The 22,157-nt window shown below is 36.2% G+C and overlaps 1 protein-coding gene across 3 annotated transcripts; it reads right to left on the reverse strand.

Moving 5' to 3' along the window:
* Positions 1 to 1,014: 1,014 nt before the first annotated feature.
* Positions 1,015 to 20,208, reverse strand: LOC122625174 (neuronal acetylcholine receptor subunit alpha-7). 3 transcript variants are annotated; one of them, XM_043805131.1, is made up of 16 exons: positions 19,693 to 20,199; positions 19,446 to 19,593; positions 15,110 to 15,708; positions 14,762 to 14,901; positions 14,480 to 14,524; positions 14,285 to 14,394; positions 13,985 to 14,165; positions 13,849 to 13,924; positions 13,421 to 13,615; positions 11,921 to 12,007; positions 5,977 to 6,086; positions 3,004 to 3,158; positions 2,760 to 2,876; positions 1,845 to 1,998; positions 1,515 to 1,658; positions 1,015 to 1,438 (listed from the first exon to the last, which is right to left on the reverse strand). In XM_043805131.1, the coding sequence occupies exons 3-16, from the start codon at positions 15,270 to 15,272 to the stop codon at positions 1,430 to 1,432; spliced, it is 1,686 nt and encodes a 561-aa protein (XP_043661066.1). In that variant the 5' UTR covers positions 15,273 to 15,708; positions 19,446 to 19,593; positions 19,693 to 20,199; the 3' UTR covers positions 1,015 to 1,429. The 3 variants fall into 3 exon arrangements, 2 of the variants coding, with proteins under 2 accessions (XP_043661066.1, XP_043661067.1); XR_006326537.1 differs by lacking the exons at positions 1,015 to 1,438; positions 1,515 to 1,658; positions 5,977 to 6,086 and having other exon boundaries at positions 1,865 to 1,998; positions 3,004 to 3,108; positions 19,693 to 20,205; XM_043805132.1 differs by lacking the exons at positions 1,015 to 1,438; positions 1,515 to 1,658; positions 1,845 to 1,998 and having other exon boundaries at positions 2,759 to 2,876; positions 3,004 to 3,108; positions 19,693 to 20,208.
* Positions 20,209 to 22,157: the final 1,949 nt, after the last annotated feature.

Consider the following 22,157-nt stretch of genomic DNA (forward strand, 5'->3'; position numbering starts at 1 on the left):
TGAAGCACCGTTTTAACCGCTGAGCGATCAGCAGGAAAGACTTGATGAATTGGGTGTGATCTAGTGATATAGTGATCTAGTGATATAGCTATAGGCATCTATGTATGTATTTCTTTTCCTCTAGTGGCTAGCAATTATTTTCCCCTGTGTACTGTGCACAGTCGAACCATTGGCACCGCATATCCTTTGAAAATGCAATCAGTGTCTCGTGTTTGTTTTCTTTTGGTTATTTGCAGAGTGCAATTCGATAAATTTAGCAAGTATTGTTTTTCAATAGTATTCTTGTATTCTTGTATTTGTTTGCTTTGTTTGTTTTGTTTTGTTTTAATTTGTTTACTTTTAATTCACAACTATGATTTGTTGTCCAGCTGCGTTTCAATTTAGACTTGGCTTGTTAGTAATTATGAATTTATTGTGCGATCATTTCAGATAAATGACATTCTCTTATTGAAGTGCACTTCCTTGCCGGCAGCAATTCATTCGCTATTCAATATATTCAATATTCACTTTTTACTATCCACTACCCACTATCCACTATTCACTTTTGTTTGCGTTCAATTTGCATTTGATTTGCTTGTGATTGATTTGCGTACTGCTAGTATTTTATACTTTTTATATCATAGCAACACATCTGTATACAGTTCTTTTCCTATAAAAATCTAATAGCATGGGATCAAAAGTAAGATTAGAAGATACAAACAATACGCAGTACAAAGTGAAAATAAGTTCAAAAAAATCTCTCGAATGCTACGTACAGACTATTTTATAGTAGATATACTAATTCAGTTGAACAGTAACAGTGTGAAGCTGTATACATATGTATATCCTTAAATGTCATTCTCTGTTCAAATCGTTTAAATGAGGGAGGTGGATTGCAATTCTACGAGCGATAGGTGATTTGCAATTAGCAATTTGCGATTTGCGATTTGCGATTTAGATATAGAAACCTCTGCTTTGTATCTAAGGGGCAAGTTTAATGTACACGGCAACGTACATTTGTGTATGCCCGGAAAGTTATTGTATTATACCGACTTTATTTTGGGTTTTTCGTTTGGTTTGGTTTGGTGTTTTCAATACAAAATGCATTCACATACGTACATACGTTACTATCTCATATCTCAATTCATTGTAATATTTTTATAACCATCAGACACATCTTTAAAAGTATAAAAATGTTGAATAGCAAAACTCTTTGACTGTCAAAGTATTTCAGTTGGAAAAGCTTAGAGGTTCGCGCTGTTTTCATGAATTCATGTTCTCTGCTCCTAATATTTTGATTGGCTTCTTCATATATGTATGTATATGTACTTCACAATACAACCGCAAAACTCCAGTGGCCGATCTGTCTGTCACTTTCACTTTCGCTTTCTGCTCCATTTTTCCAGCTTTTCCCCACTTTTCCCGCTTTGCCCAGCGACGCTTTTCCGCCTTACGGGAACTGCAATGAAAATAAATAACCATTCTTACTGTCCGCAAGTGGGAAACTCATTTGGGGATCCACGGACTCCACTTACAATGAAATGTGGCGCTGAGAAGAGTACAGCGAGGGTTGCGATAATAGTAAACAAGGTGAAAATAATAAGGCACAAACGATCGACGACCATGGCTGCAAACTTCCAATCGCGAGTGATGTCGCTGGTCTCGTCCTCTTTTTTGAGCTGAAATAGGAAAAAGTAAGTAAATAATGAATAAATTAGTTGCATTTTGAGCGGAACAAAGGAACAGGGATTGAGTGGGACTTGAAAATAGATTGCTGCATACTTTTAGACACCTCTACAAGCGGTTTTACTGCCCAGTCATCAAACTATTGGTTGGCCTTCCCCCAACTACGAGTATAGACGCACCTGTTCTGTTATCCAACGCAGTTCCTTGAGTATCAGCGCCAGCTCGTACTCCGCCGAGGAGGTCAGACAGGTGTGGGAAATGGCCTCGTGCAAACGCCCATCCACAACTGGACCGGCTGGTCCCACGGGTCCTACGCTGCCGTCGTCCCCTTGCCTGTGGATGAGTTATGGTAATGTCTTAGATTGGGTAATCAAGTGCAGGAACTGCTTTCAACTGCCTCTTGCCCCCTTTTCCCCTCCCGAAAACGCGGTAATCCAAATGTAATTGTCTTTTTACTTACGAAAACCGTGGCACTTGCAGTTTCACATCTACCATTCTAACCTACAGCAGCCTTGAAATTAAGTGCGCATTCCACTGGCTGGGTATAATAAATATGAAGAGGGTTTTCCCGGCAATAACTAGCATTTTTACGTGACTTTTGAATAAATTTCTTTAAATTACCACTGTGGCACACTTCCACTCTAAAGAAAAAGGATATTTTATATGCAGAAAGAGTAAAAAACTATACTTATTATATGCTTAGTGCATAGCAAATTTTGTATTAAATAATTGAATATATGAAAATATTTTATCCTACAGTCATTTGATACGAGTCTTATCAGGACTACTTAAACCACTTTTACTTATGCCAATAAACTTGAATGCAGTCCGTTTGGGATGTTCATCAACACAATGGAATGTGTATTTAATAAAACTTGTATGGATCCACTATTTTTATAAGAAATAGTTGAGTTAATAGCTTGCGATAGACGGCGAATCAGCTGCATGTGCTCTACACGATGAAGCAGTTGGCAGAAAGCGCTGTGTAGGAAATACTTAAAAAGTACTTCAAGGATGCGGATTCATCGCCGATGTATCACCAAGCAGGGATGGAGGGCGTGGCAATGAGTCACCCGAGGCAAGGAGTCACTCACCTGTACATCGTCCTGTAATATGTGGGCTGGTGGGGCAAGGTCGCGCTGGCACATCGATGATTGCAGCGGAAATCATCGTCTATATCGAGCACGTTGGCCAGCAGGGACTTGGAGGATCTGTTTCGGGTTGGTACAGAGTGAGTAGTTTAGTAGCATTTAAGCACCTATGCATGTATGTTCATATGCACAAGGGGGGGGGGAGTTTGGGGCTGCGAGGCGCCACAGGGCGTGTGGACGAGCGTACCTCTCCTTGAGCTCAACGTTCTGGATCTGCTGCTTCTTCTCGCCGGAGTTGGAGGAACTGGAAGAAGAGGGCGGCGGCGGACACTCGTAGCCAACCTGTCCGGGTCTTTGCATGCGCAATATGCAAGGTAACCAATAAAGGAATATTACTCTTATCTGTGTGTGCGAGTTCGACAGAGAGACGGAGTGTAGTTGGGTAATGCGTTTAAAAATAATAGCAATACGAATTTTTAGTATTTTTTTTTAACATGAATGCCATTTAGGTTTATGTTAGTAATATTTTTTTCGTTTAAATTCATGATTAGTGTTTTCAATTTTTTTTTTTATCGTTGTTTTCTCAGGTGCGTTTTGTTGTTTGGTTGTAAGATTTTGTTTTTTTTTTCAATTTTAAACGTTTTGTTGAATTAGCATGAAAACGAGGATGAACAGAAAGATGGTTATTTAAGTTTCGGGATTATTTAACAGTTCGTCGTACAGATATTTATCGATCGTTTTTAATACATTGTTTGTTGTTGGTAATTATGAGTTTTTTTTTTTTTGTGGGACAGCGATGATGAGTGTGTACGATGGGTTTTGGTTTTTGGTTTTTTGTTGTATAGTTTATTGACACGTGCAATTGTCGTCGTTGTTGTGGTCGCCATGTTGATATTTGAATATAATTAAATTTTTGTTTTTTGTATATATATTTTTTTTAATAGTTAAAGTAACAGAGAGAGATAGAGAGATACACATGTAGAAAGAGGAAGATATATATATATATATATAGAGAGAAACAATTGAAGAGGCAATTGAGTTGAGTCATTTGCGTTGAAAGTAGTTGAGTTGCCGGTTTGCGTAGTTGTAGTTGTTGGCCAGAGTTTTTGTTGAAAAATAAACATTTTTGTGTGATTATTGATGCTGTTGTTGGTAGACGATTTCTTAAGTATGTAAGTTAGTATGTGGAAAAACGTGTGAGCATGAACTTGAACCAAAAACTAAATCAAGGAATATGAATGAAATGGCTCTAAACATTTGCAAAACATCGTATTCAGTACTCTCGAAAGTACAGTCAATAGTCTTAGAAACTAAATATGCAACAGTGTTGGGTAAGAACATACGATTCGGTATTGAATTGGGAGTTTGCATACTACTTTCATCCTTATTTCATGATCTAAGCTTCTATGAATTTTGTTCTTTACTAAAGGGTACTGCATTTGGTCGGGTCTTGAGTAATAGCCCATATGAACGTTATATGGGTGAGCTTTTTTATCGAGGTTCAAATGCTTAAGAGTTTTAAACCAACAGTTCTACAGACTTATGCGTACTTTTATTTAAATACAGTTTGCTATCGACCGGGGGAATCTCTAATTTAATAATCTCTCTCAAGGTTTATTCAAAAGTTGTTTATGAGTTGGACTCCACTTAGGAGGATTTCATTTTTGTAATTAGTAATTTATAAAATTGATACTGAAATAGGTATATATATATATTTTTAAAATTTATATGTTCGTTATTAATAAAATGACTTTTGAGGTTCAATCTCTTTTAGTCTTAAGTTCTTGATCACAATTAGCAGACGAGTCAAAATCAGTCTGATTGGACTGATCAAGGATTAAGGATTACATTCAGACTACTGAGATTTAAAAATAAAATTAAAACACAAAATAAATTATCTGCATTTTTTAATTATTTTTAAATCGCGTAGTTTCAAATAAATGCCAGAATAAAACAAATCCCTTCGAAAGAGTCCAAATAAATGATGGTTTTATCCGGAAATTGATTACTACTAATAACTTTCTCTTTTGATTTTGCAAGGCAATATATCGAATCTTACATTATACAAACATACCTGCAATCCATTGATTATTTTTCAGGATAAATAGTTTACTTTTAATGAGAATACATAAAGCAAATTCTGTCACTTTCTTTTTTAATCATTGTGTAAATCGGATTTTAAGTGTTGGTATTGTTTGAGATTAAAGATAGTTTTTAGATTTAATATTGTTTTGAGATTAAATTTTTAAAAAGAAAGATTATGCTGGAAATTAAATTAATTTTTCAAACGATCTTTGTGTTTATGTGAAAACTACTAAAGTGTAAAGAAATAATCTATCCCGTGAGGTTAATAGTCAACTTGTATTAAAAACTGTATGTATTACAATCGAAAATATTCAAAATCAGAATTAAACACTTCTCATAGATGAGATAGGAAATTGTATGTTTAAGGGGCAATACTCGAATGTCGATACGCTTTTATTTTTAATTTAACCAGGAAAATAAACGTGTTATTATTTGCTTATGATGTAATTAGCTTGAAAGTTATTAACAATTAATTATCAATATATTTTAATGTACCAGAAGTGTAGGCTTTAAATGAAAATCTTTTCAATCAGTTTGCATGAATTTAAAACAATTTAACGCAGCTTTAAATTCATACTCGTCCGGGCCATATTAGAATGCTAGTTTAGTTGGTAGTGTGTTTAAAACTCTTAAGTATATAAGTTGGTGATCTTTAATTTGATTAGATTAACATGTGTGTATGGACACATTGCGGAAGAGGATATTTTCAGTAGTTTTAAGGAAGTTAGGGGGCTCTTGTAGAAGACATATGTATACAGATGGGGAACTCAATTTCGGTCTCTCATGCTTTACTTGAGTATATCTTGCAAGTCACTGGGTGAATTGGTGTGATTGAGTTTGGTGTATTTAATGGGCGAAAAATATGGGTTGATGCAAATTGATGTTTTTATTATTGGTATCCTAGATATTTACAATTAAATTGGTTTAAAATGATTGGTTTATTTTGGTAAGCCAAAACACGTTTGTAACAAACAATAAATATACATATGTTTAGCAGTGGAATAATGCAAAAATTTGAAACATAATCAGTATGTTGTGATATATGTGGAAAGAAAATTATATTGCATTGGTTTCTTTCTTTTTTTTTTTACAATGTATGAAAGTAGTAAAGTTAATTTGAATATAAAAATATTACCCATTCACTCATTTCATGCGTATCTGGATTTCTATGATGATAATTGAGGATAAGTATGGTTGACACAACTGATGAGGCCACCATAAACATAATGCAATTGAAATAAGTTCCTAGAAGGACACAAAAATTACACAAACTTGTAAAAAGTATTCGATTTGTTCACATTTTTCTTAACCTAGTCCCTAATCGATCACGCATAGACGAAGTTACAGTGTAGGTGTGTTTGTGTTCGCTCAGGTGCTTTTCACTGCACCTGCTTGTTCCACCTGTTCCCATTTACCATTTACCATTTTCCCCTCTTTGATTAACCACTCTGATTATCCATTCAATTGAAAATAATCATCAATTGCTCCCTTTTCTAGCAAGCACTTAGGTGTAGAATAATATGTGTTGTTAAGTCGAACTTGAAGAAATTGTACATTTTAAAAATGCATATCCAAAGGCTTTGTTTGTTAAGACTGTACTTTATGAGATTGGATAAAATTTTATTACAATAAGCAAAATTATGGACATTATAAAAAAACATTAGCTCTTTGTCAGAACAACGAGAATCGAGAAGCAAATTGCTAAGAAATATATATAAGATTATGTAGTAAGCTAGTGCAAAAAACCCAACCCCGTATGTATATATAGTCAATGCCTTAACCGAAACTGAATTTAATTTAATTTTTAATTTATTATTAAAGGAAGCGAAACGCACATTTTCAGGCCCAAGAATCAAAAGTAAAATCCTACCCACCTGCTGTGTGTATCTGAAAATAACCGAGTGTCGCGGGGAAAGTAAAATTTGTGCGGGGCTTATATAGAGTTTATTAAAGTTGGGCGGCCCTTTAAAGCTCAGTTTGTATTGTACACATCACATCGATTGCGTGCAGAGGCGGAAAAAGTGGGGAAAAGTCACTTTTGTGAAATGGCAAAGAAAATTCGAGGGGGCAGGAGGGATTAGGCGCGAAATCCAAAATGATACTTTTGGGATAGAAAACGTACGCGGGTCGGGCTGGCATTTCCCTTTTCCATTGAATATGACTCGGCCGTGTGGGCGGAATATTAAAAGGGGGCGTGGGCGCTCGTCTCAGCGATTCAGAGAGTGAAATTAACTACAAACTTTCACCACCAAACCCCTGATGGCATTTCCTCCTAGCAACCAAAACTCATCAGTGGCTGACATTCCCGAAATTGATCGATTCAAAGCGCAGGCCAGCTGCCAATTTACATAGCTGGATGTGGATGTTTGGGTTCTTTTTTTCTGGTTTTTTAGAGGATACGACTATATATATTAAATAATTCGATAATTTATCGCCTTAAATTCGGATGCAGGGTGATGTCAACCATTTGTTCGTCACTGAGTGTACAACCAATTATCCGCAATCATCATTTTATTTTAAAAATCGAGATCTAATTGGTAATTTTCTTAATCGTTGAGTTGAGTTTAGTTGAGTTTTCGACTTATGCATATATATTTTACTCAGTCTGTGTTCATTTCCACACGGTTCGTTGTTTTTATTGTTCTGGATCGATTGGGTTTTCTTTGATGTGGTTGCAGTTTAATGTGGGAATTTAGATTTGGATGGCGGCTTTCTTAATGGGGTTTATTAGCATGATATTAGTACACTTTTATTGGCTTGATTAGGGCGTTTGGATTAATAGTAATATTAATGTTAGATGTCATCTGTTTTTAGTATGCGCACTGATGAACAAATAAATGTGAATGGTTTGCTAGAAAATTAGGCTGTAGCTTCGCTACTCTTCACTCTACAAGTTACTCGCCATATGTTCGTCAAAAAAAGAGTTCGCCATTTTTCATTTGTTTTGAAGCGGTCTGATTTTTTTCAAATGAGCTTTCATTTTGATGATTTTGTTAGTGGCTTGAGGAACATGAGAATTTAACGCTCATGGGCGTACAATTTTGGCTTAAATGTTTCTTGGGGCACACACGTTTCGCTAAGCGTATGAATGGCAAATACTCTTTCAAGTATACTTAAGTATGATTTTACTAAAATATGCAAGAATCTGCTAAGTTACAACGAAATAAATATCTGGGGCATATTTGTTGGAAATAAAAATAGGTTCTCTTTTCGAATCAACCCTAATATTGAAAACATGGCCTTTAAAACTAAAAATAGTGAGGGTTCAATACTGGATACAGTTTTCTTTTCTTTAAGCCAATGGTGAATTATGTAATTAAAATAAAAATCAAGACAAACAGAGCTGGAAAAACATCGATGGCAATATTAAATGGATTATGCATTCGCTACTTTTATTAAATTTTTTTTGAGAACCATCGATTGTTTCTCGTTACTAATTTTTCGTCACTAGATCGGAAAGCAGCGAGTAAGCTTGAAAAATGCATGGGCTTCGCAGTATTTGATTTTTTAGAGTACAAGCTTAAGGTAAACCACTCCGAAGTTTAGCCTAGCCGTAATAAAACACACTTCGACGCCTTTGATTCATTGGTCTCGACATTTAACTATTTTCAGGGATGAAAAAGGATAATAGGCGAGTTCGCTGACTATAAGATACCCTGTAAAAATGTGTTAAAGCCTATAAATAAAAGATTTGACCCCCACACAGATGTTTTTCCGAGCTCTATGGGTACGTGAAAACAAACTATTGATGGGTATAATATAGTATATGCCTGAAATAATCAATCAGTGGCCAAAGGGCAATCATTTTTTTAGATACATATGTATGTAGTTTACGGAAAAGGTTGGCAGAATTCCAATACCTGTTGATAACAAATAAGTTACTGCATTTCCTTTAATTTGTGTTTTACAATTTTCTGGGTCTGGGGAAGTCATACGATACGATTTGGTGTGTGTTATTTACAAGTGTGAGGGAAATTCTTCTAGCCTATGGTGTATAGATTTATTTGGTATTAATTGCCCAAACAATTGAAAGGAGCAATAAAGATATTTCTGTTATTGTCTACCACACTACTGGGTAGTTAAACGGAAAAGTTAAGACAGTAAACCATACATAAATAGCCAACATAAAACAAATGTCCAAGATGTAAGAGATGTCTGTGGAAAAACAATGACTACAGATGGAATACCATAAATCATGTAGTTTGGCTGAAGTTTTCCCTATAGTTGCTGATAAAAAAAAACCTCACAACTATTAAGCAATTCATCATGAATATAATAAAAGCTATCAATGGCTCATATAGCAATAAACAAATTGAACTGGTGAAATGAGTCTGTTAATAGAAACAAAATGCATACATGTATGCAATCAACCATGAATAAGTAGTTAATTGAACATATTTGTTAGTTTCTTGAAACGTTATTTTGTGGGTCTTACTTTGGAAACAATTGAATAAATCGTAAACAACATATGTATATCTTGACACACTACATTTCAATGTGGAGTAAGTGTTTGAGAAGAGTAATATCAATATTTATGGCTCCCAAGGATAATGTCATGGAAAAGGGAAGTCGGCATCCGCACAACAAATCTATTTCTTGAAATGATCAGATGCTGATGTTGATTTAAATCAAGACTTATATGCATGCTCTTCCATACAAATTGTCTAGACATTTATAAAAACAGCTATTGTAAAATGGAAAACAGCAATGCAACAACGAGCAAATCTATCAACATATATACCTGTTGTTATTCTTTGAGCTGTCTGAGAAGTTCACATTTTCGGAGTAATGCAATCGACTTGGAGAACATAAGTCGACACTTAGGAGTTTAAATGAAATGCAATGGTAGCAACAAGATTTGTTGGGCAAATGGAAGCGTTCGACTGACGGTTGTATCTACACCACAATATGGAAAGCAGTATTGGAAAGCTACAAACAAATCTGAAATAATCCCATCAAATTCTAATAATCACCTGGCGTAGCAAGTATCTGTATCTTAACGTTGAATATAAGTTATTACATATCATTAAATAAATATGGATCAATCAGATTTCAATTGGGAAACAATATCCTTTCAGTTGCGTGATTCTAAGGAGTTGTATTCCTATTTAGCAAACACAGATTTTTAACATAAAGTTGCGGCAGTATATAAATATATAAAATAAGAAAACCAAATTGAATATTGAAAAGTGTTAATATAATCTTAATTGTATGTGGAAATTCTGCCACCTTAATCGCCGTGAAGTCAGACAAACTCTCGCATGTTCTGATTACGTTTATATTCGATCCTAAGTCAGCTAGTTGGTGCTCTTGGATATTAAGTAAATATTGTGGCGCAGATGGATGGAGAGGGGTATAGATCTCGGTTTACAATGGTGTACTCATATATCGGTGTTACTATATATAACATATACGTGTGGGTGAATATGTATCGAGTGTGTACGGTGTATTTGCGTGGCGCTTAGTGGGAAAGGGTTAAATTGATTTCGTTTCGTGGAAACCAATTTTCCTCAGTCCGATGCTTGACGTATGGAAAAGTCAGGCGGGCATTTGTGTTCCTTCATGCCAACAAGAACATTTTTTCGCATACATTATGTGGTAGTGGTCCTTGGGAAATCTCACTGGCGAAAACCAAAACGAATCAATTGAAATTAATATTTAATCCAAACACAAACCGAACTGATAACTGTAAGTAAACACAAAGTCTGCGCTTCTCAGACTTCTCCAGAAATTCCCCAAAATGAGTTTGCACAAATGAAATCCATAAATGTATGTATGTTGTACCATAATCGTTGTCAAACAAGAAATACAATACAGGAAAATCAAAAATATGTAATATACCTTTGGCTCAAGGAGCAGAGAGAAAGTAAAACTCCCTACCAGTTTTCTTTAGAGTTTCATAACAAAATGTTTCTACTTTGGCTGCATACAACAGGTATACAAATATTGAAATCTGTAAAAACTAATATTTGAGTTCAAAAAAGTGTGTATTCGTGTTTTATTCATTTGCGTGGTCAAAGTACTTGTACAGTGAAAACGTGTGCTAATAGTTTACAAAATGTGCGGGAAGAGGGCCTTTAATAAAATACTATATTTATCTAAGAGGTGCGCTGCCATGCAAAGTCAATTCGAAATAGTAAAATAATATATTACAGATTACAGATTAAAAACAAATGAAATAAAGCGATCTTTGAAATGAGAAATAATCTACATTGCATGTCAAGTACGCTTACTTGTGCCTTCACTTTACTTGTTATATTTATACAGGAATCTACCTGGTTTTGGTAAAAAAAAAACAATTGATTTTCGCCTAAAAACTAATAAATTATCGCTACCTCTTCAATTGAACATTCCATTAAGTACTTAAGTACGTTAATAGCCATTTAAAACTAGGTTTCTTTAAATTTATCTAAGTATGGCTACTTCGGAATTGAAGCTTGATATATTTTTAAATATGTATATCTTTAAGCAATGATTTAGAAAGTGAATCTGGATCAGATATTCGCTCAGTAAACTGCATGTTAACATTCGTTTTTTTAAGTGAGTGTCGAGCATAAACTAAGTACTCAAACCGACTTTTCTTTAAACTGTATATCCTGTAAAGCAAATGAAAAATAAATTTTTTGTGATGAAAAACATAAATATTATAAAGCATGCAACGTTAGCAAAAACTAGATAAGCATGCCTGTAGTTCATTTAACTTGCTACTTGTTTCAGTGTATGTACTTATGATAGTGCTTGGTAGGGTTTCTTTATTCAAGGGGTTAACGAGATGATTATGGTTTTTTTTATTTTGGGAAGCTAAATTTTAGCCCTTTATGTGTGCCCCAATTCACAGAGAAATATAATTTCTTGATAAGAAAGGCAAAAGATAAAATCAGTGATGGTTTATTTGAACGCTGAGACGCCAAAGCTGTGCGGAAAGAAGAGTCTTGGATGATTGCTGAATGAGTGGAGAGTAGTGCGTTAGTTTAGAAACTTAGTCAGACGTAGATTTGAATTGAGATTGAGATTGATATTGAGATTGAGATTGAGCTTGAGACTGGCGGTATTGATTATTCTGGCCACGATCTACTTACCGAGCAGCGGCACCGCATCGGAGGTCGCCGGCATAGTTTCGGCCACCATGTTGAGGAAGACTGTAAGCGATAATAGAATTGTAACTCCTGAAAGTAGGCAGCACAGGGTTAAAGGGCCACTCAATCATTGTGATTCAGTTGGGTTTTGTGGTGTTGCACGGTGTTGCACACGGATGCGGCATTCAGTTGAATTGGGCAGGACAAACGAGCGGATCGAAGGCGGCATGGAATTAGATGAAAGTTCATTTGTTAGTCAATGCATTAGTGGGAATGCGCTGCAACGATTATTACACATTAAATGCGTGCACTAGTACGATTACGTTAACAAAATATTTTATTGTAATAACCAGTGATCCTGCTGATCCTGATTCCGCTCCTCATGATCCTGAATTTGCGACTGCCGCTTTGCATGTCCAATGTCTTGGCCAGGTTTATTGGATGGTCGCCATTTCCATTATGACCTTTCTTTCGTTGCCTTCAATAAAAAACTACTACCGTATTTTCTGCACTGAACCTCACCCCCTCTTAGCGATCAAAATTTAACAAGCTTTCAGTTCATCAATACATCAATCAGGTTTCTAGCTCCCGTCCGATACTCAGTACACGTACTCAGTACAATACTCGTGGAAATATGTGTAACAATTCAAGACCTTCGCTGATATCCAAGATACTACAGGTGAAGATCTCCCTAGTTAAGGGATAATCATTTTCAGAACTTCAGGATGGAAGAGCAGACAAAACTGTGTATTTCCAATATAATTTTCAATCGGATTATTATCTTATAACAACTTGAGAAACTTGATAGATATATATTCGCATAACTAAATGGTTATCTTCGTTTTTAAAGGAATAATTTGTTTATTATTTGACAGAGGAAACGGTTTTTTATCCAGAAGATAAGGATACAGAAAGAATATCAAGCAGCAGGTTTATAATTCTGCGGCTATAAATCGCGGTGCGCTTCGTCACTATGTGTACTGCCGCACTGCTGCGTTTCCCCACTTGTGTCACACATATTGCCACGAATTTCATTAGAACGAATACCGAGTGCAGCAAATGAAAAGGCTATTCACACTGGCTCAAGTGGTGCTGCATTAGCATGAAGAAATAATCTAAGATGGGAACACTGGGAAGAATTGTTTTGAGCAATTGGTGGCTAGAATGAGTTGCAGAAGAGTCGCATGCAAAAGATCTACATTAAATCCAATAGATACTCCAGATGCATTAGCATGTCTAAGAACAAAAGCAAACAAGAAGTAAATGAGGGTAGCATTGTAATTTGCACAATCTCGACTACTGGGTAATAAAGTTCGTTTCGTTCTAAGCTCGAATCGTATCGGTTATCGTTTATCGAATATCGGTATAGTTTGTAGGTTGTAGTTTGTAGTTTGTAGTTAGTAGTTTGTAGGTTGTAGTTTCTAGTTTTTAGTTTGTGAAAATTCGTGAGCACAGAGATAGAAGGGCAGGGAGATCAGGCCAGAACATCTGGACGACACTTACCAAGCGAAAGCTTTTCACCAGAATCTGGTGGCAGTGTAAACCCTAGCAGTGCCATGGAGGCGATCAGTACGCACGGCACAATCAGATTGAAAAAATAGTACAATGTTTTGCGTCTTATCAAAATGGCGAATGTTATGTCAATATAAGGTTCTGGGCAGCAATTATAGTAGATTTCATTTCGTTTACCGGGCACACCTGTCAGTTGAGTTCGAATCATTTCAACGTGTGTTTTTTTTCGTTTTTTTTTTGTTTGGTTTTGAGCAAATGGTATTGTTTTTTTTTCAATATGACACATGGTTGGTTGGCGGAGTAGAGAAGAAGATATTAATTATGAAATTAATAAGATACATTTCATTAGAGTCGGTCTGAATAGATCAGATGAGCGATAGTAGAGAGTGCTAAGCTGGCTTGCAGTGCTCTTAACCTACCTAACAAGTCCCATTCGCCATTGGTGATAAAGCTAGAAATGTCGCCACCAGCTTCGTCCTGCAATTGCAGGTCCAACTGGGAAATGGACGAAGTAGATCGTGTTTGTTGGTAGCTTAGTTAGTGCTGCGTAGTTACCTGAAACCCATCGTAGGTCCACGAACCGAACTTCATCTCACATCGCTGATCGTCGAATGGAAACCACGTAATGTCGATCTTACACGTCGACTTGAATATACCTGGCGGCACGTACAGGCAGCTCCCGTTATTGCGCACCACCACGTTCGTGGCGTACGTCCCATCGAAGCCCTCGTCCGCACTGCAAAGAGACGTCAGAGGTTAGGTTTTACTGTAGCAACTCGTCACAGGGTATTCAGCAACTATGTTACATACATATGTTACCTAAGAGTAGAACGAGTGTTTAGTGGGGTCAATTACCTGTTGTACATCAGCACATCCGGTTTCCATAGGCGATGCGGCGGAATCCGCAGATCCCGCACTCCTCCAAACTCACTCGAATTCCATCGAAGATTCATATCGTTCCATTCCTGATAAGAAACCACATTGCATTCTTATCAACCCACTGCCACGAGCATTTTCCTATGGCTGATGTGGGGAATCTGTATAACTTACCAATTTGAGCCAAATATTTGTTATAAGCAGTTGATTCTTTTCGTCCTGAAAAATGGGAAATGCAAACTCATTGATTTCTGCTAATTACCATCCCAAGACTGATATAATCTATATAGCTTGTAATCACAACGATCTTCTTAATATAATAAAAATATATAGAGTTGCTTTCTAAACGTTAAAAGCACACAATGTCTGTCTAGGGAACACCCCTCTTAACCTACATATACATATATGGAATTCTCGCTTTGGGGTTTACTATGAATTATTCACTTATTCACTTACCACATCGATGATCTGCATGAGTGTTAGTCCGAAGCTCAGTTGCAATGGATCGGATTCGTTGACCACCGGACGCTCCAAGCTGTTGTAGTTGTCCAGAAGGGCGTGGAGCAGCCGCTTCTCATGGGGTCCAGCCGTGCAAGCTGATTGATGGATGGGGGAAAGTGGTAAGAAGAGTTCAGAGTCTCGCGATTAGCTTAACAAGGAATCCCCAAGGGTTTGTGGAATGTGCATGGTAAGAAACTAGGTTAAATATGTAGTAATGTGATCAGCATGGAACTGTGTATACCAAAAATATCTCTGTCATGTGTTTTAAGTATTTTCTGGAATAGCGGTGGACTGGACACTCACCCGGTATCATAATCAAAAGGCCCAGGCCATAGACCAGCATCTTGCCACCGTTCGCAGTGGCTTCCGGCAATGAGTGCGGCTGTGGGAAGCTCATGGTTCTCGATCGCTCCTGGCCGGAGTGGCGGAGTGGATTGTCCAGCCGAGTACGGGATGGCTTCTTCATAACTCGATTGAGCCCGCTAATCCTGGAGCTCGATAGTCCTATAATCTAGAGCTAGATGTGTGTGGGCGCAGAAGGTAGTTAGTGGGACTCAGCCTCCTTTAAGTTCACTTCCATAGTTTTGCATTGTGATTGTTGGTGTCCGTCCGGTGTGTTTTGGTGTTTTGTTGTTTCGGTGTTTTGGTTGCTTGGTTGGTTGTCGATAATCGAATTTTGGATTCTGGCCTACTGATCGTGCGCATTCGAGCCACTGTTTGCATCCATTGACTTTCTTCTAATCCTACCTCCTTTTCGTTAGCTTTCTGATTTTGATTGACTTCTCATATTGTAGCGCCTTTCACTTGGCTTCACTCTAATATTCCTTAGCTTTGATTGTATTAGCTTTTCTTAATTGCAACAGTGTCGTGAGACTCTTACAGGCCGATCCATTTTCGACAGGCTGTAAAGGAATGAAAAGTTGCACACAATTTTAATTTGCGGAAGGAAATGATTAGGTTTTAATCTAAATAAATACTTAGGCAAAAATTTGAACCTTGCTTTCGGACATTGATTATTATCTCGTGTGAATGTTCCCTTTTATTGCATTAAAAATGTTTCTCCAGCAGCTTAAATACTGTGTTCCAAACAACATTGTCTGAGAAATGACTGGAAGGCGAGTTGATGTAGGTATCAGATAACAGAAAGGAAAACGACGACCCCAGATTCACATATAAGTAACATAGTAAACGCATCTCGGTTTTGTGTTGATATGGCAAAATGTTCACAAAGACAGTATACATAGAATATTATTTTACAGAGTGACATTTATTTAAAACACCATGCATATTATTTAATATCAAACAATTTTCTTGTGCACGACTATTTCCAGTGATTTGGCTTTTCATCGGCCGCATATTAGGTGGCATTGTGATTTCCGTGATCCGGGAAATGCATTAAATGCAAATGAAGAACCGCAGATTTTCCTGGTCCACCTGGTCGAACTTTGGTTTTATTGCCTGAAAGTATATTTAAATTGTTATGTTTATAGATGTATATTTTATTGAATGCATTTTATGGACTCCTAACCATTTGTTTTATAAGTCACACGAACAACATTGCATATTAAATAGTTTTTAAATAAGAACAACATGATAGATATTCAAAATTTACTTTTAATGAAATCGTATTATACCAGCCTGTCAAATGTAAGACTTGCACATTTATATCAATTACAAAATGCAAATTACAAAAATGTTTTTTATAATAAAAAACCCCTACTTCTATAAAATTTGTGGACTTACCTTTAAGATAATCCAAACGTTGCTCGGATTATTTTAATTAGGCGCAATTTCGTTTGGCCCAATTCGAAAATGCCGATCCCATCTGAAAAATATGCACATTTGTTCTGTTACTACTTACTATATATATTGTTAATCTATTAAAAAATAAAACAAAAATGTATAGCTTAATAAATTGCAAATAAAGTCTGGACCAAAAATATTACGGGTGAAAGGCCTTCTTAGCTTCAACGGGTGAATGTTTAAATTTAGGAAATTATACAGCTATGGTTTTTTTTATAAATTTTATATATTTCTCTAGTTGCAAACCGCCGTACATTACATGGAAATCAGCATATAAGTATATGATATATCACTGCGATAAGTATTCTAATCAAGCATATACTTGGTGGATAAGAAATGCAGGCAAAAAGTTAAGGAAATTGTGTTTTTAAATGTTACTATGCTAAAAGCAATATACGAGAATTATACAGATGATGATATACCATTGCAAAGGCTTTTATTTACAAAAAATAGGCACTTGACTTGTTTTACAAAATGCCAGAATTTGTCATCGTCAAACTGCAATGGTATTAGAATTTGAATTCCAAAAATTGGCTTCCGTTCTTGATTAATATCTTAAAATTGTTGTAGTCAGTCGAATTGAATGTTCTAATATGTAATAAAAATCAAAATATGAGTTATAAAAGAGTTATAAGATGACAAAGCAGTTTAGTTTAGAAAAAGGCTTAAAAATGTGGTTAATCAGAGTAATATGTGATGGGTTTCTATTTACTAGAAATTTCTGTTGAATATGGTAAATATATAGACCTAATTGTTGGCAAGCTCAAGCATATATAGGCAAGTTTATTAAAGCGGTAAGTTTAATGTAAATAAGACTTAAGAACTATTTAAATTACGCAACTATTTAAAGCGCAATTCTGGGTTCAATTTGATGTACCAACTGAAGATGCTAGAGATTGGGCTTACTTATAAATAAAAAATAAATATGCAGCACTCTGTTTTACAACCCAAAAATAATAGATGATAAACCGGCACTGTGCAGCTGATTATTACATTCAAAATTTATTCGATTACATCCTTAAAAATTCCCATCGCCCTGGGGCCGTAAAAAATCCTGCGGCAGTCCATTATCATTTAGGTTCTTGGCCAGCTGCTCCCAAGTGATTGCCACAATATAACCCTGTCCCCACGGTTAGGACCCTCGCAATATCTACGTTTGGCTGTCTAAATTGAGGAGGAGAGGGGAGGTGCTGTCTTTTTCGGATGTCCCATGCTTTCCCCTGGAATTGAGCAATGTTTTATGAATTTACAATGGAATTGCGTGCATCTACTTACATTTTTGGGGAATTGAAAATTTGCCACGAGGCAGGCGAAAATATGGAATGTTTTTTTTTAGTTCAACTCATTTCACAAATAATATACATTTTTATTTCTTTTTTTATGTTTTTTCCTATTGTTCTATTTAGTTTTGTATTATTATATCTTGCTTCGGATTCAAGTATTTAATCAGCGTTCTTCACAATACGTTTGTGTTGTTTTAAAACTGCGTATTTTTAATTTATTTAAAATGGAACTAATACTTCTTAGGGAAACTACTATTGAAATTTTCGCGGTATACATTTCTGGGACTCCAGCGATTCAAACTAAACTGATTTCATATGCACAATATACACATACAATACGACCAGCGATTTTCTATTTTTAAACAATGTTTGTGCCTTTTTAGTGCCCCTAATTCACTCAGTCATGCAAAAGTTGGCTAAAAGAAAAGCAATGGCAAGCTGCGGTATTTATATAAACGTGAATTAAAAATACATTTTCTTTATCACTTACCTTACAGTGTTTGATGTTAAATGTTGTTTATCACTTGCACTTCAAAAAGAAAACCCCTCGTGCGTGAAGAATAACTTCTTCATTACAGAGATTTGCAAATAGTGCTTAAAATATTTCCCCATTCTTGTTCAAACAATTTTGAATGGAGAAATTACACTTTTTGATGCGAACTCCGCATAAAAAGCCTAATACAATTGAATAATTTATAGTACATTTCTTTCTCCAATTAGCGTTTTTATTAGCATTGGCACTTGCTTTCATTTAAAATATTTCTCAAACTTGAAATGCCAATGAAAAACAGTTTTCTTTCCTAGTATTTCATATCCTGTTAGGTGGGCATAATGTTTACTCGTATCTTACAAATCCATCTTTAAAGTATTCATATCAGTATTACCTATCGTATACCCTCAAATACTTAATATTTAGCAAGGATACCCTCAAATATTTAATACTTAGTGAGGATGGCGCTCCATTAAGTTGTTTGTTTGTTTGTTTCTGCGCCCTGCAAATGAATAATGTGTTTTTACTCGGCTTACACATCTGCAAAAATAACGTAACAGGTAGAAGGAAGTGCTTTGGCCCAAATTACTTAAAATAAGTAGGGAAAATTGGTTCGCCAGGTCTAAGAATTTAAACACTTCCAGGATTTTTATTCAATGTCAATTTAAGCATTATTTTATCATCTATAATGGTTAAATTCACGGCCAAATGGTTTGTAAAGTCTAAAAAGTTATAAAGTTTATAAATTCCTTGAATTCTCGCAAGACAAAGTACATTTCCTATCCTGTTTTCAGCTGTAAAATGGAAGAGATATTTATTCACAGTATGCGAGCTAGCTTTAGAATTCATAAATCCTAAGAGCTTTTGAAGCCGCCTGAGGACTTTCACAATTTGTGAGATGATTAAATTGAATACTTGTATTCTGCGACATGACACATTTAATGTATTTTTTCCGGAGCGATTATGCATGGGAATAAGGCTGATAGCTGCAGAGATAACTAAGCTAAATCCTTGCCAATCAACGCAGGTTTGTAATGATAAGGGGCTTTTCTTGGGCACTCACCAGTCATAATATTTGCATAGATACGAATGAATTGTCTAGCTCCATTGAGACTAATTTTTTTGGCTTTGTTTGGTGTGGTTTGGTTTCCCCATAGCACTGCTGACCAGTAAAGTTTGCTTCGAAAACACTAGGGCGAGTGATTGGTGTTCTAAATTGGATGCAAAGTGGAGGAAATGGAGGATGGCAATGGAACTCGTACCATAGGTACTGGTTGCACTATCGGTTGGCTATTCACACTATTACTGACCGCTTGCTCAGGGAACTTTACGCACCACGGATGCATGGCACTCTGCAGGCACGAAACTTGTACAAAAAAAATTGATACATATATGCAGATATATGCGTATATATATATATATGTACATATATGTGGGTAACACCTTTAAAAAAAAAGTTGATCGCTGCGACGATAGATGATGGAGGTGATTTTACGGCGCGTTCGAGGATTTATCATTGATTTCACATTCCATTGCAAAGTACGCACATTTTCGGCTGTTTGTTTGTTTGTTTGTTTGCCAGCAGCTATTTTTCCCAACTCGGATTTGGATTCGGATTCAGACTCCGATTCGGATACGGATACGGACACGGATGCGGATGGGACTGATGTGACCAGCAGCACTTCCTCGACCGATTCGCTCACGACCACGCACTCGACTGAACGGCTGTGATAGCAGAGGCGTCCGATGCCGCACAAAAGTCCAAACTACCACAACAGCATTTCAGAAAGCCGAGAAAGCCGAGAAAGCCGAGAATGTAGACAGTGGCCACGAGGAGCGCGCTCGACTTTCCAACTGCAACTGAGTCCGACTCCGCAGCGACACGTGGCCCACCATCGTGCCGGTCCTGTGACCTTAAACGAGAGCATAACATCGCCCCATCGGGTGTCCTTCGTGTCCTTCGGCTCTGGTGACTCTGGTGGCTCTGGTGGCTCTGGAGGCTCTGGAGGCTCCTGCTGTTAGCAGCGCGCACGCCTTGCCGGAATGTTGTGAAAAGTAAACAAATTAGCTGGCACTGCCACACAACATCCTTGTTGATGCATGTTAAGGATGCACTGGACTGGACTGGACGCCACGTGGTGCTCCCCGCCTTCTGTCCTCCCGCTGTCAATGGCAATGTACGCGGCTATGGATATGACATGCTTTTCCAGCCGCAAAAAGCTAGTATTTTTGGAATTAAAACAAAAAGTAATTCACGTAATCAGTCAAGTAATCAATCACGCTAGATCGAAATCAGGTATCTCATTTGTTGCCAGAAGGATTTAACATCACTCATGTGTCGTTCAGGGGCAAGTCAACTTTCTGTCAGCGCTTCAAGGATACGGTACACGCAGAGAAAAACTGCATTGTAAAATACAATAAACATCGAAAATGCAGCACGTTTGTATTGAAAAGTCCTGACCAAAGAAAATGTATATTTTAATAGTTATTTCGTAAAAATACTTTTAAAAGAATAAAATTGATACGAAAATTAAATGCAACGGTTTTGAAATGCAAATAAAATAAACATTAAACTAAAACTTGGAATCATCGAAATTATAAATTAATACAATTATTAATACTTTTTCTTTTGTGTGTACCGCATGGAATGTTCGCCCCTGAAAGCTGTTATACCCAGTTTCATTGCCAGCAATCCACAACAAAACTTTAGATGAAAACACAGGATCCACTGGACTTTTTCCCCCTAAAAGCTTTTTTTTTATTGCAAGGTGGCTTTCTCCACACCATGTTGTGTAAAATGTTGTACCATACTCGACTTTTTTCACCCCTAGTTTCCATAACCTAAGGGTTGTATAGAAAGCTGTGTCCTAAAATGTCCCAAAAGTACCAGAGGTGAATGTTTCTTTATGGAGATAATCAAAGGAAGCTTGGGCTTCCCACTTTCTATACGCCTGGGTTTATATCAAATAACTTATTTAAACTATAAACATGGAGGTGACCAAATACAAGGGTTTATATCAAATAACTTATTTAAACTATAAACACGAGGTAGCTTTTACAATAGCTTCTAATATGAAAGCCGTCCTTTTACCATTTAACTAAACCAAATCCTTTTTCAAATTTAGCTGACCCATTCAACTACCCAAAAAGAGATAAGCTTCCCTTATTGCTTACAAAAACTTCAATTTGTTTCTTTGAATAAGCTTTTGGCAATTTACATCATTTTGTACATCAGGTATGCTTAAAACCTTTAGAAGACTTATACTTTGTTAACTGTCCATAGAGTTTACAAAGCATCTTACATTATTTTCAGCCTGATTCTTAGATGGTTGCAGAAAAATGAGTTGATTCAACTGATACCAAAGCTTACTTAAGAAAGTTTTTTATTGTAAGCCATATAATAATAGACATATCTAAAATAATTAATTAAATAATACCAAAAACGAAATAGATTTCATATTTAATTAATATTTAATTAAACGCGAGTGTCTCGAGTATCAGATTTCTGAACCCAGCGAAAGGAAGTGCAAGGTAAATGTAAACATGCAAGTATATAAATATACTAAATGAATAAAAGTAGTACTAATACCAATAAAAATTATGTTAACTAGTAAGTGGTAGTATTCCCAGTAAAATATACACCTTAGTAAAATACATTGTAATATATTTTTTGTTTTGTTAATATTATTATTATTTACCTTTGTTTACATTTATAATTTACATTTCGTGTTTTATTTGTGGTGTTTTTACAATTTACATTTATAGTCGGGTTTCT

The sequence above is a fragment of the Drosophila teissieri genome, chromosome X (genome assembly GCF_016746235.2).
Source record: "Drosophila teissieri strain GT53w chromosome X, Prin_Dtei_1.1, whole genome shotgun sequence".
NCBI lineage: Eukaryota > Metazoa > Arthropoda > Insecta > Diptera > Drosophilidae > Drosophila > Drosophila teissieri.